The sequence below is a fragment of the Papaver somniferum genome, chromosome 4, assembly GCF_003573695.1.
Source record: "Papaver somniferum cultivar HN1 chromosome 4, ASM357369v1, whole genome shotgun sequence".
NCBI lineage: Eukaryota > Viridiplantae > Streptophyta > Magnoliopsida > Ranunculales > Papaveraceae > Papaver > Papaver somniferum.
Genome location: NC_039361.1, coordinates 18,852,301 through 18,863,232, shown reverse-complemented (window position 1 = coordinate 18,863,232; position 10,932 = coordinate 18,852,301). Strand labels below are relative to the sequence as shown.

General features: G+C 37.0%; 2 protein-coding genes across 2 annotated transcripts; one reads left to right on the top strand and one right to left on the bottom strand.

Annotated features, from left to right (window-relative positions):
* Window positions 1–329: 329 nt before the first annotated feature.
* Window positions 330–2,165, top strand: LOC113274856 (60S ribosomal protein L24). The gene is made up of 5 exons (XM_026524267.1): window positions 330–467; window positions 957–1,032; window positions 1,142–1,243; window positions 1,482–1,630; window positions 1,784–2,165. The coding sequence occupies exons 1-5, from the start codon at window positions 457–459 to the stop codon at window positions 1,932–1,934; spliced, it is 489 nt and encodes a 162-aa protein (XP_026380052.1). The 5' UTR covers window positions 330–456; the 3' UTR covers window positions 1,935–2,165.
* A 694-nt stretch (window positions 2,166–2,859) lies between these two features.
* LOC113274855 (nucleolar protein 10-like) lies at window positions 2,860–9,397 on the bottom strand. The gene is made up of 15 exons (XM_026524266.1): window positions 9,154–9,397; window positions 8,862–9,052; window positions 8,170–8,270; window positions 7,063–7,153; window positions 6,811–6,869; window positions 6,589–6,709; window positions 6,227–6,295; window positions 5,815–5,867; window positions 5,581–5,689; window positions 5,081–5,251; window positions 4,786–4,944; window positions 4,578–4,670; window positions 4,227–4,409; window positions 3,663–3,868; window positions 2,860–3,583 (listed from the first exon to the last, which is right to left on the bottom strand). Exons 1-15 carry the CDS (start codon window positions 9,281–9,283, stop codon window positions 3,187–3,189), a joined length of 2,133 nt encoding a protein of 710 aa, XP_026380051.1. The 5' UTR covers window positions 9,284–9,397; the 3' UTR covers window positions 2,860–3,186.
* Window positions 9,398–10,932: the final 1,535 nt, after the last annotated feature.

Here is a 10,932-nt window from a genome sequence, read left to right as displayed (position 1 = left end):
TTATGAAAATAAAAACCTGCTATAATCGGGTTGGTAGTTGGTATTAGATGAAACCTGACCCGTCCGACCCATGTGAAGCTTTAAGACCAATAGAAAGATTTGTCGCTTCCTTACTGGTCTTTTATCGCTTTGCGGCATGGCATGAGCAATTTGGGCCTCTTGCCCAACAGGTCTTATGTCGCTTTGTCGCACCACATGACTTAGGCCTGGACTAGCCAAATTGGTCTGCCTCTAATAGCTGTGAGATCGGCTTGATTTGGGAATGGCCGTGCTACTTGGGTTCTATAATATCGGTTCCACGACCAATAAAACAAAAGAAAACCGGTGCTAAACAATTTAGGGTTAGAGTTTATAAAGAGTTCCCTTTCTTTTTCCAAGCCTCTTGTTGGCCTCTTGTTCGAAAGGAGTGAGAGAATAGTCTTAGGGTTTTCGTGAAGAAGCGGAGCAACAGCAGCCATGGTTCTCAAGTAATAAGATTTTTTCATCATTTTCTATTGATTTCTTCTCCATTCATGTTACTGGTAGATCTCACTGTTCATATTGTTCGTCCTTGATCTTTGTTTTTTTCTTTCTCGGAAATCATTTTAGGGTTTATCGTTCTATTTTAATTTTTATCTCGATCTGAAACTAAATTCTGGAAGTCTTTAATCTGTGTAGAACTTGCTATATAATCTCAAATGAAACTCTGGGAGTCTGTAATCTGTGTAGAAATTGTTGTATATTGTTTTTGAAGGTTATTCTATGTTCAGATTCATAGATGTAGATAGGCTTGATTTCTGAGGGTGAGTCTATGATTAGGGTTAGGGTTGTTGATAATAGATGTAGATAGGCTTGATTGATTGATTTACAATGACTTACTATTGTTTGAAACTAAAACAATAGATTTAGATTGATAAAACTAAGGGATTTTGGTTGGTGAAGTTGGTATTGATATTTGGATTCTTGTGGATTTACAGGACTGAACTTTGTCGATTCAGTGGTGCAAAGATTTACCCTGGCAGAGGTATTAGATTTATCAGGAGTGATTCTCAGGTAAATTATTTCTGTATAAATGATGTGAATTACAATAGCTGTTATATGTTGAAACTCCTGTAATGGTCCTTATGAGTGATGACTTTGTTGTGGTTCTGTTGCATGGTAGGTGTTCCTTTTCGTTAACTCAAAATGTAAGAGGTATTTCCACAACAAGTTGAAGCCCTCAAAGCTTACATGGACAGCCATGTACAGGAAGCAACACAAGAAGGTAATTGTCTGGGTTCTCCTTTTGTTTAATAAAATTTTGTGCCATGGATATGAATACCATGGACCTTATAGTGCGATTCAAGTAAATTTGGCAAGCCAATCTACGTTCCAAGTTACTAAATTTTGTTGATAAATTTTGTTGAATATATTTTATGTCATGGATATGAACAATGGCAAGCCAATCTACGTTCCAAGTTAATAAATTTTGTTGAATAAATATTTTTTTTTATTGCTTGCAGGACATTGCTGCAGAGGCAGTAAAGAAGAGGCGTCGTGTTACCAAGAAGCCCTACTCAAGGTCAATTGTTGGTGCTACTCTGGAGGTGATTCAAAAGAGAAGGGCCGAGAAACCCGAAGTCAGAGATGCAGCTCGTGAAGCCGCTCTTCGGTATGATTTTGTGTTGCTCTCGATTTCATAATTAAACAGTATGATTTTGTGTTGCTCTCGATTTCATAATTAAACAGTAGTCTCTGACGTTGAAACTTGATGTTTGTTCATGTAGTTCTGTTTTACTGATTCTGCATTTTATGGCTTTTTCAGTGAAGTCAAGGAGAGAGTTAAGAAGTCCAAGGATGAGAAGAAAGCTAAAAAAGCAGAAGTAATGTCCAAGACACAGAAGACTCAGGGTAAGGTGGCCAAGGGTGCCCAACCAAAGGGAGCAAAGCTTGGTGGTGGTGGTGGAAAGCGTTAAGCAACGTTGTTCTGCTTGAAGAGACACTAGGAGTTCTGTCATTACTATTTTAGACAAACTTTTATTTTGTTATCTTGCTTAATTTTGAATACAGAGGATCTAATCAGGCTAAATTGTATCTCTATCCTGCTTGTTTCTCGTTTTTGCATGGAAATGCTAGATCAGACTGATAAACCAAGTGTATTGACATCGTTGGGTTTAGATAAGTTTCTCCATTTCGTAGTTTTTTCCTGCTGATTTATGCTTAGTGGGGATGTATTTATGTTGTGCTTGGGCAGAGATTTCTTTTACCGAAGTTCCAACTTTATGCCTAGAGGGTTTGCTACAATCCTTTTAACATATTCAAGTTTTTTAAGGATTGGAGGCAAAGCTCAAGGGGAAAAGGTTGGAAGCTTCGGTTATACATTTTGTAGGATTATCACCTCACTCTGCTTAGTAACATGGAATGACTTGTATTGTATGACAACCTTGATGACCATCACTTTTTAGTTCAAAGGCAAGGCAGCTGAGAACAAAAGAGGTGCTGAAGGGAAAAAGTTTATTTTGTAAGCAACAGAAGCTTTTATTGCCTAATTTAGCTTACAGGATCTTGGATATACTTTGTTCCATCCTGGTTAATTGGTTTCGAGGTTTTATGAGGATATGCTAGATCAAACTGATGAACCAAGTGAAATAATTTTTTTGGGCTCGTATAAGTTTTCTTTTCATAGTTTTAATGTTTTATCACGTAGTTTTGTCTAGTTCTTAGATTTTGGATTTTCTTATACAAGTTCAACTTAGTACCCCGAAGGAATAACTTGCAAAGTGAGTTTGAGGCGGATATTTTGCTTGGATGGTCATGGAGGAGTACGGGTGGTGGTGGTTCCGCAAGTAGATAGAACTGAAAGTGTAAACCAACTACTTAAAACTAAGAAACTTGAGGATATTGAGAATACAACAAGATCCGAATTTCATTCTAGAATAAATATTGTCTTAAGATTCAGCTCTGAGTAGTTAAATCTTGTTACTGTGTCCAACTTGACTTGCATATAGATACCAAATCAATGATGCTACACCAGAAATTTCATAAGAACAAACCAACTACAAACTTCAACAAGTGCCTGCTGATTTTTCTTCTTTACCATATAAAATTTCACCTAATAGTGAGGACTTTCCCATTCAGAATATCACTTCATCTGCATCTCTGGTTCACTGAGTGCAGTATGAACAACAATCAAGTTGACAATGTAAGTATTATTGAGGTGGGGCGAAGTTAGCCACCCCTCCTTCCTCTGCCTCTACTCTTTCCACGAAACCCTCCTCCCCCTCCTCTCCCTCTGCCACGGCCCCCACCTCTACCACGCCCTCCCCGACCTCTTCCTCTACCTCCGGAGTCTGATCTATCTGACTGAAAACCCAAGGACTGGATTCCCCTTCTCTTTCCTTCTCGTTCTTCCTCTTTATCTTCCTTGTACCTTGCCGAGCTTTTAGAAATGAAGGAGATTTCACGTGACCCACCTGGTCCCAGCTTCACATCCCTAGAAGAACGTGAACTGTGATGGTCTGGAAGAGCTGCTACTCTCTCGCCAATAGGAAGTATATCATCATTCGCAAGTGAACGATTATCGACAAATGCAGTTGCATGACGTTCGTCCTTCGCTTCATACAGCCTACAAGCAAAACAAATCAACTATTAATTGTCGCCACAAACCAGTACCAGCTGTGAACTTAAATATATGAATAGCTTACTTGTGTAACCGTGCTTTCTTTCTTTTTCCTTTGTTTAACTCATCATCCGATGATTCTGCTGCTTCTGATGAATCAGAATCACTTGATCTCAAATCCTCATCAACTGGTACAAAATGTTCCTCGACCAATTGTTGGGGCTTCCTCTTGCTAGAAGGCATTGGATGGAGAGATAGATACTCTTGGGATTGCTCCTCAACTTCGAAATCCTGAACATTCACCCAAGTCCATTGTTACTCTAAAAGACTTGTGCCACAAAAGATTAGGATAGAACAGGCCAACTCTATTTACACCACTGATAAATGCCTAGTCATTTTTTCTAACTGAGTGAGATGAACAAACTATAGTCAATAGACATGGAATACAAGGTGGTATACTAACAGGTTGTAAAACTGCGCTTACGCCTTATACCTAAGTGCCTAGAAAGGGATACTTCTAGGATATACTGCTATTGTTCAACCACCAAGGAATTGATGTTGTTACTTGGTCTATGAGTGTCACATAAACATGAGAAACAACAACAAATATATATTTAGGCTAAACCCTGAGGACTCATTGCCAAGGTACCTTATTTTCGAATATCTGATTAAAACGATCATCCTTCATGATCTCAGCGCCTATTCCCTTCTTTCTCTTCTTCTTTTTATCTGCACCATCATCCACTTCCACATTCTCTTCTTCAGCTTCTCCATCCAAAAGAAATTTCGCAGCAAGTTTTGGATTCACTTTGGGTAATCTTGGTAGTTTCTTCTGCAGAATGAAAAATAAAGTGTGCGATAAATCGTTAGGCATCAGCTGTAGAAACATGAAATTTTCTCCACTGGAATTGGAACAGTTACTTCCAAATGGACCTAGAGTCCAAAAATTAACAAAAAAGCTTGTAGCAATTATACAATTCCAAAAATTAAAAGATCTTACTGTAATCCGAGATCCACGTTGTTCCTCCAACTTCTTCTTTTTATGCTCCTCTATGTATTCTTCATACTCGAAAGGATTGGCCAAAGATTTTGCCTGCAATAACAGATTATATGAACATAAAGACCAAAAGCAAAGCCAAATCACAGGAGTCAAGAGAACCAAATAACCTTGAGCTATCTTCTTGTTCATCTTTAATGACTATTCATACCTTTTTATATAACCGGTAATCAATAAAGTAGCCATGCATATAGGCTCGTAGAAGATTGGTCCCAATCAAATTTGTCAAGTTCAAGCGCTCGAGTTCTTCCGAAGTCAAAAATTTAAAATCATCATATATAGTCGCCTGTGGATTTTCCTCTAGCTCTTCCTGCAATCACAAAATTTACAAAAGTTTTATTTTCTAATGTGGAGAATTTAGAATCAAATAACCTAATGATACCACAAATGATACGACTATATTTTTTAATTGGAAGTTGACCAATAAAAGATAGAGAGCAACACACCGTTAAATGTTCCAGGTACGAGCACCACTTAGGGGCAGGTCCTAAGGCAGGTGTGAAATAACACGGTATCTGCATACCATCTAGAGCCAATAACATCAGACCGCTCTTGTCGAATACACATATATCATTGATAGTTCCACCTGTTGGTTCTATGCTGGTAATATTATCTCCCTGGAAGCATGTATAGAAATAGTTAGATGACACATAGTATTTTGTTTAAGAAGGAAATAAAATAGAGGCACTCCTTTCAGTCATCCAATTAGGATTCACAAGGATTAGTACTTCATGCCGACTAAAGAGGTCTTTGTGTTTTGCTTGAAACAAAATGAGCTGAAAACGGAGGGAATCCCAATCAGCCACATTAAGATAGTGATAAGTACCACCTTAAGTACAGAGAGATAACTTTGCAAAAGGTTTTATTTAAGGGTTTCTGTGAACATAGTCTCAAATCTTGTTATCTATTATGTGATTTAGTAAGATTTAGAATTAAAACCACTTACTGTCTCTGGATCCCAGATCCTAACTATATGGCTATCCGTGGTGATCAACTTTGTTCCTTCTGAGTTAAGGGTCTGGTGCCATTTAATGTCTAGTATAGGACTTCCATACCTGCCGAAAATGAAGCCAATTGGAAGAGATATTAACAATTATGCAAAAACGATAAAGCAGAATAGTACATGATTGTTGCCTAACATGGCAGGCCTCTATTATAGGCATACCACAAAATTACTCACATATGATCCTTAACTCTAGTTGGGTGTGAAGAGCGCAAATCATACACCAATACCTGCACATCCAATGGCAAGAATAGAACGTCACTGGAATGAGGGATAGTAAAAGAATGAACTACAATTGCGAAAAATAAGATCTCCGGATCAGAATTCAAAAGACGTGGCACTAATCTACTTGTCTATTGCATCAAATCATTCATAACCACAATAACGGTACTGCAAAAGTTGATTAATCCCTGTATAAATAAGTGAATCTGTGAAAGAAATATGATTAACCGTATCCAATTCTTTTCTTAAGTAACAAACGAGTATGCTAGCAACTATATTTATAATCGAATACCAATTTCACCCAATTTCGCGTATATATCCTTATGAAGCTTATTAAGAAAAATTGTCAGAATGATGTTAGTTGTACCTTCCCGTCACTGGTCCCAACAGCCATTTGATAACCTCCATCTCCATCAAACTGTAGCGCAGTCACCTCCTAAAAATTCAACCCAGAAAGTTAGTAGACCATTTCAAACAGATTAACTCAGACTGCATGAAGAAACTGATCGCCGGATGCGACAATACACCTAATACTGTACTAGAAAGATAAGTGTTTTACATTTATTTATTTCCAAGGTACATTACAATCGCTAGCACATAACAGTGTCTGGTCAGTGTTTATTATAACTAGTATATGCTATCTAACTCCACAACATTAGTTTTCAGGTAGGGAATCATAGAAGTACTTTGGTTACACCCTAAAGTAGTTGAAAAAATTCAGGTACAAACCTGATTAGTATCACCAGCATGTTCGGCAGAATTAATCCTACCAACTGAAGATTTCGTTCTAAAGTCAAAGCATTCCACTGCGCCATCATCTCCTCCACAAGCAATCAAACCATGAAGCTTACTAAAGTAGAAAGGCAAAATTGCATCAGCAGTAAATTTGAAGAAAAATGACAATTAGTGAAGGCCATATACCCACTACTAAAATATTAACATCACCACTACCTTCGAGTAACTACATTTAGAGCTGGAGACCGAGTGCTTAGTGAGGACAGAAAACGCCCCTAAAAAGTTTACAAGGGTGGTTTCAGTACTAAAGAAGCCGAAAATTACCCAGTCAGATAAAAAAGTCTTAACTGATATGCATCTCCAAAAATTCCAGAAAAGAAATGTATTTTTTTCTTGGGTCCTAACTCTTAACGCCATTTATTAGTCAGGCCATGGAAGTTAAAATAATGAAAAAGTTTGGTGTAAAACCTGTTCCAGATTAATTCTGTATAGTTCTGGGGAAGAAGCAGCACATAGCAAATCACAAGACCAGGGATCATAAGCCAAATCTCTTCCCATCCTGTTAAAAGACAAGTATATGATCAAATGGTATAAACAAACAGCCGAGTTTTCAACCAATGTCTGACAAAAGAGAGAGCTGAGGTTTTAAAATGCATTTATATGGCGAACGGTGTATCCTTTGGAAAAGCACATACACCTCAACTCCTAAGACAAAAGAACGAGCTAAATATGTAGAAATGGCTGAAATAATTGCGAACTTAATATAATGTCATAAGTTACAAAAAAGAAAACAAATACTTCAAAAGAAAACAACTTAACACAAGAAATATATCTATTCAGCACTTGAACCTCTTAACACCCCATCATGTTTAAGAACAACTCGGAGACATGAAATTCCAAGCCAACAACAACAAAATTTAGAGGAGAATTCAGGGTTGAAGGTGTATGCCGCCTCAACCGATATTTTAGAACCATGAACAGAAGTAACAATAGAAATTGGGTCCCATTTCCAAACTAAAGGTATAATCTTGTGTGTGGTGCATAAAATATTTGGAACTCAACCTAAGAAATTAGCGAAGGGTGAGAAATTTTTATTGAGCACTCAAATACTGAACAACAGATCCAGAAGATGGACCATTCATCGTGAACCCTTAAATAGGACGCCAACGAAGTTATCCCAAGTCCGATACAAAAGCTGCATCTTAGGGTTTTGCGTTCGAGATATGATATATGCCTGATGCCACAAAGTGGTGCTTCTAACAATGTCTTTCCCAATTATCCATATAAAACCCATATGGACCTTAATAGGCTCTCAACGGATGTTTCTATAATAGATACTTCAACTAGTTAGCAACTTACATTTCCTTTTCCATTATTTACAACTAGTCAATATTAGTAGTAGGCAAAACTTAACTTACCTGCTCTAATCAATTAATGCATTAATGCCAACGGAAAGAAACTTTTCAAGATATTGAAGAGTTAAGAAAGCTCACGGGTTCAACCATTCATGTTAATACTGAGTTAGGATAAAGATAATGGCAAAAAAAGAAATCTGCAAAAGGGAGGACATGACACCTTGGAACCCGCAAACTGAAGTGACTTCCATATTTCGCATGTAGGTTAATCGACCGGTCAGCACATAGGAATGCCATCTTGGAATAGTCATCCGACAATATCTGTTTCAGCAGCAACAGCGTTATTGCTTTTAAAACAATCAATCTCTGACTAAGACACGTAAAACATGGATCTGGGAAAATGTACAGCTGAAACGTTTAAATAAACAACTGAAAAGGAAGCAAAAAGACAGAGAATCATTCATGAAGAACATTACAATGACGCCCATTCAACACAAATTACTGAAATTACACAAATCAAGGGTATGCTGGCGAATGACCTAGGTGCCGCCACTAAATCTTTTATATCTTCATTTTGTAACATTCTATGACCATAAAGATCAGAAGGAAATTCACAGAAAAATTCATCCTTTCACACTCAATTCACAGAAGGTCTGATGCACACCGCAAAATAAATAGAAACCACTTCATTTTGCAGATACATTCGACCTAACCATTTGTGAAGTAGGCTGTGTTGCACGTAAACTGAGAAACTAGCAACTTCTTTTCTTGCATCACAACTCAAAATTCAACTAGTTTTGTCTCTAAAGCATTACACATTAATGCTCCAAACAACCAAACTCCTAGTTATCAACCTAAACCCCTCTAACTGAAAAAGACCAATTTCTGAATGACAAAGAAATAAAATCATACCTCAAAATCAACAATTTCTGAAATCAAATGCCTTTCGAACTTCAAAGCCATCTCTCTTAGCTCATATACTTTAACTTGTGGTGGATAAATACCAGATGCAATAAGATAATCTCCATCTGGACTAACTTTAATTCTTGTTGTTGCAGTCTCAAACCTCAAATCTTGTACCAATTCCACTCTTTGCTGGTAATCTGATAATCACACAATTCATCAAACAACTACAAATCAAAAAATTATTATTTTTTAAAATAAGAACAACAAATTACGAAATAAGCTAAGAATTCAAGGAAACCTGTATCTTTCCGAAGAGCTCTGATTTTCTTAGGATCAAGCCAAGTAGCATTTGAACGTTGTCCTGTGATGTAATAAGTTCTGCAGCCATTAATGGAGGTAGACTTGAGATTACCTCCTTGATTAGCCATGACTGAACCAAAACCCTAATCAGCAATCGAATCAAATAATTGTTTGTTCTTCAATGGAACATAATAATCTAGTCTAGGGCATAAAACGGGGAACAGAGAACTGCTGCAGAAGTTTTATTTAGGGTTTAACTACTGCTATAGAAGATGTTTTGGGGTTTTGTTGGTGACGGTTTGGCATAAACGGGCTGGACTTTGGTGTATTACTCTTACCCAGGCCCACAAAAAGGGTTTGCAAACAACTTCTATGCCACACAAAAACATGGAAAAAAAAAGCCGCAGAAGTCAGAAACAAAACAATTTTCCTTCATTGTTGTTAGTAGTTATTCTCAATTTTTTGCTTCTGAAAATCAGAAAATTACTTATTTAGGATGTATCAGAAACGGAAGTTAAATTCAGAAGTCAATGGAACATAATAATCTAGTCTAGGGCATAAAACAGGGGACAAAGAACTGCTGCTGAAGTTTTATTTAGGGTTTAACTACTGCTATAGAAGATGTTTTGGGGTTTTGTTGGTGGCGATTTGGCAGAAACGGAGTGGACTTTGGAGTATTATACTCTTACCCAAGCCCACAAAAAGGGTTTGCAAACAACTTCGATGCCACATTGTGACATAAAAACATGAAAAAAATAGCCGCATAAGTTAAAAGCAGAACAATTTTCCTTCATTGTTGTTAGTAGTTATTCTCAATTTTTTGCTTCTGAAAGTCGGAAAATTACTTATTTAGGGTGTATCAGAAGCAGAAGTTAATTTCAGAAGTCACAAGTAAAATTAATTTGCGTCACAATAGAATTGTTTTTTTTTTCTTTTGCGTATATAAGCCAATCTTAAATTTTATTTCGGACCTAACTTCAAACTTTTTCGTTTCTAGAAGTTGAAAAGCAACTTACGAGAATGCATCTAAACACCCTCCAAATTTTTACATTGTACAAGTATTAATGTCCTTTTCGGTGGTATAGTCCTTAAATACAACTATTGGACCTTCAAACTTAGCGAACTGAAACATCTAAGTAGATAAATGAAAGGAAATCAGTTGAGACTATGGTTGGTGTTTCATGACATTCGATGCCTCACAAGATGAATCTAACATAAATGAAACCTGTGGAATTACAAAGTCTCGGATGAAGACTATTTTGTAATTTCTATCAATCTTATTCCTTGATATATACTTCTTGAATGGTCGTATAGTAGAAGAGACGGACCTTAGAATATGCAGGAATTACAACGATCAAGGTAAGATTCCAGATATAAAAAAATGTCAAGTAAAAGATGTCTGACCGGGCTTCGCGAATCCCTTAATGAAAACTCCAAAAGTCGTAACATGATATAGTTTCACGGAGAAACCTAGGTCTTTAGAGGATGACTCTAGCGCAACTAGGACGTAGAAGTGTCAACTCAAGTTCTAGGTATAGATTTATCATGTATACATGCGAGAAGTTTTCGTTGAATTACAAAGAAGAATGTGCATCCACGTATTTATCGATATAAGCTATATGCACCAAACGGTTAGCCCAAGAACAATGGTTAAGTTGTCAGTGAACTATCAAGCAATCATGGGTTCGATAACTCTAAAATACTAAGGTGAACTATCCAAAACAGTTTGTGAACAAATTGTCGCCTCGAAATTCTGAAACTTTTCATATCCATAAGT

Excerpts from the sequence above, each read along its gene's own strand:
- LOC113274856 (XM_026524267.1), top strand. Across the intron at positions 1,244-1,481 it reads ACAGGAAGCAACACAAGAAG|GACATTGCTGCAGAGGCAGT; the intron begins GTAATTGTCTGG and ends TATTGCTTGCAG. Across the intron at positions 1,631-1,783 it reads GCTCGTGAAGCCGCTCTTCG|TGAAGTCAAGGAGAGAGTTA; the intron begins GTATGATTTTGT and ends TGGCTTTTTCAG.
- LOC113274855 (XM_026524266.1), bottom strand. The coding sequence starts at position 9,283 with ATGGCTAATCAAGGAGGTAATCTCAAGTCTACCTCCATTAATGGCTGC. Across the intron at positions 6,710-6,810 it reads CTAAATGTAGTTACTCGAAG|TAAGCTTCATGGTTTGATTG; the intron begins GTAGTGGTGATG and ends TTTCTACTTTAG. Across the intron at positions 3,584-3,662 it reads AAGAAAGCACGGTTACACAA|GCTGTATGAAGCGAAGGACG; the intron begins GTAAGCTATTCA and ends TTTTGCTTGTAG.